General features: G+C 59.1%; 1 protein-coding gene across 1 annotated transcript in view; it reads left to right on the forward strand.

The window, feature by feature from the left end:
* LOC104540920 (tyrosine-protein kinase HCK-like) overlaps positions 1-2592 on the forward strand; it is a gene marked incomplete at both ends in the record, with an annotated part of 5850 nt that extends 3258 nt beyond the window's left edge. Inside the window, 3 exon segments of the mRNA XM_010184840.1 lie at positions 1140-1293; positions 1539-1670; positions 2407-2592. Of these exon segments, the coding sequence (XP_010183142.1) occupies positions 1140-1293; positions 1539-1670; positions 2407-2592 (472 nt within the window).
* Between the last annotated feature and the right edge of the window lie 628 nt (positions 2593-3220).

A 3220-nucleotide genomic window follows, 5' to 3' on the forward strand; every position in this document is an offset into this window, starting at 1 on the left:
GCCCAGCCTGGTACCGCTGTGAAATCATCCCTAGAGGTGCAGCAGGGGAGCCAGGATGGGAGCACAGCCCCTGGGGCTGGGAGCAGGTCAGGGGCTGCCGGGGCCGGCTGTGCCCATCAGCTGTGCCCCAGTGCTCGCCAGCTGCTCCCAGTAAACCGGCTCTGGAGCAGAGGGGACGCTTGCTGCAGGGCGCAGAAGCAGAGACCGAAGCGTTTTCGTGTGTAGAAAGTGAGGTTGGCACCAGGACTCGGGCTGGGGCTGAGTTACTGCAGGAAAAGCTGCGTCTGCAGTGGTGGAAATGACCCCTCTGCCTTGCGGGGCTCGGTTGCTTTTGGTTTGTGTGGGGCGCTGTGAGAAACTGCACCTCAGCCCGGCCTGGCTTGTGTGGGGGTGACAGGGATGGGGGGCGTCCCCTCTGGCTGCTCTGGGTCCCCTCTGATGCTGGTAGCATCCAGGCGTGGGGTAATTTGGCACAGGTTTGGGGCTCAGTGGTCACACCAGGTCACCCCTGCATGGATTGGGTCAGCCCTGCACACAGAGCTGAGCACAGAGGATGGAGCCAGGGGGGAAACTTCAGGGTCATGGCAGCAACACCCACTCTTCACAAACTGCTCTTGCAGACCCCAGGGGTCCCCCCACTCCTCAGGACCCCACCGCCCACCAGGGCAGCTCTGCAGCGCTGGTTGACCCTCACCCTGGCAATTGAAGTCCATTCGCTGTCCCCTCGGTGTAGCACGGGGACAGTTTGCTCCCCGCTTCCCTCGAGCAGTTGTTGGGGTGCTTGGTCTCACGTCTTCTGTGAGCAGAGAGTGATTTACTACACGGCTGCAGATGGAGCAGCTGCACCTTGCCCTGTGGACATCACAGACATCACCCATGAGCACCCCAGCCCCTCGGATGCCAATTCTCGCTGCTTTTTGGGTTTACGGGGGTCGTGTGGGGCTGCTCACAAGCCCTGACCCCTTCTGCAAGGGATTCCTTGCACAGAGAGTGGTTCCCACGCAGGAGTGGCTCACATCTGCTGCAACTCAGCCCCTTGCACCCCTGTGCCGGGTAACGGCCGCGACGAGGAGGGGGTGGTGTTATTTTGGACAACCTTTTTTGCATTTGTTTTATTTTCCTCTTTCCCCTTTTGGCAGATCGCAGAAGGGATGGCGTTTATTGAGAAGAGGAACTACATCCACAGAGACCTGAGAGCCGCCAATATCCTGGTGTCGGCCATCCTGGTGTGCAAGATTGCGGATTTTGGGCTGGCCAGAGTGATCGAGGACGATGAGTACACGGCCCGGGAAGGTGCGGGGGTGGCTGGGGATGGCAGAGGGTGGTGGGATTCCCTCAGAGCCACTGTCAATGTGTCACCGTGGTGGCAGGGAGCCCGGGAGGGACGTGCTGGGTAAACAGGCAATGAGAGAAGCTCCTCTCATTTGCATCGCTTCGCATCTTCCTCTGCTGTGCTGTTTCCTGTTCCCCAATTTTCACCCCCAGTCTCTCGGCGTTTGGGTTAGAGCTGACGTTTCCTGCTGGATCTCTCTGCCCAGGTGCCAAGTTTCCCATCAAATGGACCGCCCCAGAAGCCATCAACTACGGATCTTTCACTATAAAATCAGACGTCTGGTCCTTTGGGATCCTCCTGACCGAGATCGTTACCTACGGGCGCATCCCATACCCAGGTAAGGAGGGGAAATCCCTCCTCCGATCCGCTTCCAAAAGCCACGCTCCACCTCCCCAGCCCCATCCATGGGATCTGTTTCTCCATGGAGTCAGGTCGCTAAAAACAGAGGGAACAGGGAGAAATCTGGATCTCACCCTGGGAGCAGAGCTCAGAGATGGTAGCACGAGGGCTCGGGATGGCAACGCTGCCTGCGAGCCATGGAGAGGAGCCCAGAGCATGAGCCAGGCACCGGCACCGCTCATCCAGCCACATCCACAGCTTGGTCCAGAGCTCCTGGGGTGGAAAGCTGGGAGGATTTTCTCCCTAGGAGTCCCCAGCGCAAGTAAATCAACGTTGCCACAAACCGACCGTGGATGACCTGGGGTGGCAGCAAGGGTCGTCCTGGAGGACCAGTTGTGCCATCACTAGTTTTTATTGGAAGGAACGGCTCATTAAGGACTCAGCAGATGGAGAAGTGTAGCCTTTATTTTGTAGAAATTTATCCAAAATGATTATTAATTCCCACCTGATCTGCTCTGGGGAACAGCACGTTACAGCTAACTCAGCATCTCGGTTGTCCGCACGTTTCCCTGACCAGGAGCAGGAGTTCTCCCTTCCCAACCCCTCAAACCCGTCCTTTCTCTTCCCAGTGACATTGCCCAAAGGATGGGTGGGTTTGGGCTTGGGTTTCGTGGCTTTTAAAGCAATCAGTGCTAAACCACGAACCGTTCCCCTGTCCTGCCCCATTCCTCCAGGGATGTCGAGCGCGGAGGTGATCAGGGCCCTGGAGCACGGGTACCGGATGCCCCGCACGGAGAACTGCCCTGAGGAGCTGTACGACATCATGCTGAGATGCTGGAAGACCAAACCCGAGGAGCGCCCCACCTTCGAGTACACGCAGAGCGTCCTGGAGGATTTCTTCACCGCACCCCCGCCCAGCCGTAACGCAGGGAGCCCATGAAGGCAGCGGGGCGCCCCGCTCTGCCCCATCCCACTCCTGATCTGCCTGCGCTCGCCTTCCTCTGCCAGCCTGGCCCCGGGACCACAGCCCTGCTGCTGTGGCTGGGCTGGGAGCAGCAGCAGGAGGAAGCCAGGGCTGCAGGGGAAGCGACTGGGGGCCGTACCTTGTGCCTTTGGGACGTGCTCGGGCGCAGGGAAGCGCTGGCCGCACGGTGGTTGTTCACAGCAGCAGCACCACGCAAGGAGGAACGGGCCTGGGCCTGGTTCAGCTACAAAGAAAACCCCACATTATTATCTTTTTTTCAATCCTCCCGAGATCTTATCACGCTATTTTGCAGCAGTAGGTGCCTCAGCCACAGCGGCCTGGGCGAAATGTCGCTACCCCTCAGGCGTGTGAACGTCAAATGGCACAGAAACACTTCTCCCTCCTTGCCCTCCTCTGCGTCCTTCCCAAACATCTCGTGGGGTGCTGCTGTGCAGAGCAAGGGGTTGGTGAGGTTGTGCTGTGGGGTACAGACAGACATGGATGGTGCCTTACGGGGATCCCTGCATGGACCCCCCCATCGCTTGCCTTAGCAGGAGCTGCTGCAGCCAAGGTAGCCCCAGCCC

Source organism: Mesitornis unicolor, unplaced genomic scaffold (genome assembly GCF_000695765.1).
Source record: "Mesitornis unicolor isolate BGI_N332 unplaced genomic scaffold, ASM69576v1 scaffold31915, whole genome shotgun sequence".
In the NCBI taxonomy this organism is placed as follows: Eukaryota; Metazoa; Chordata; class Aves; order Mesitornithiformes; family Mesitornithidae; genus Mesitornis; species Mesitornis unicolor.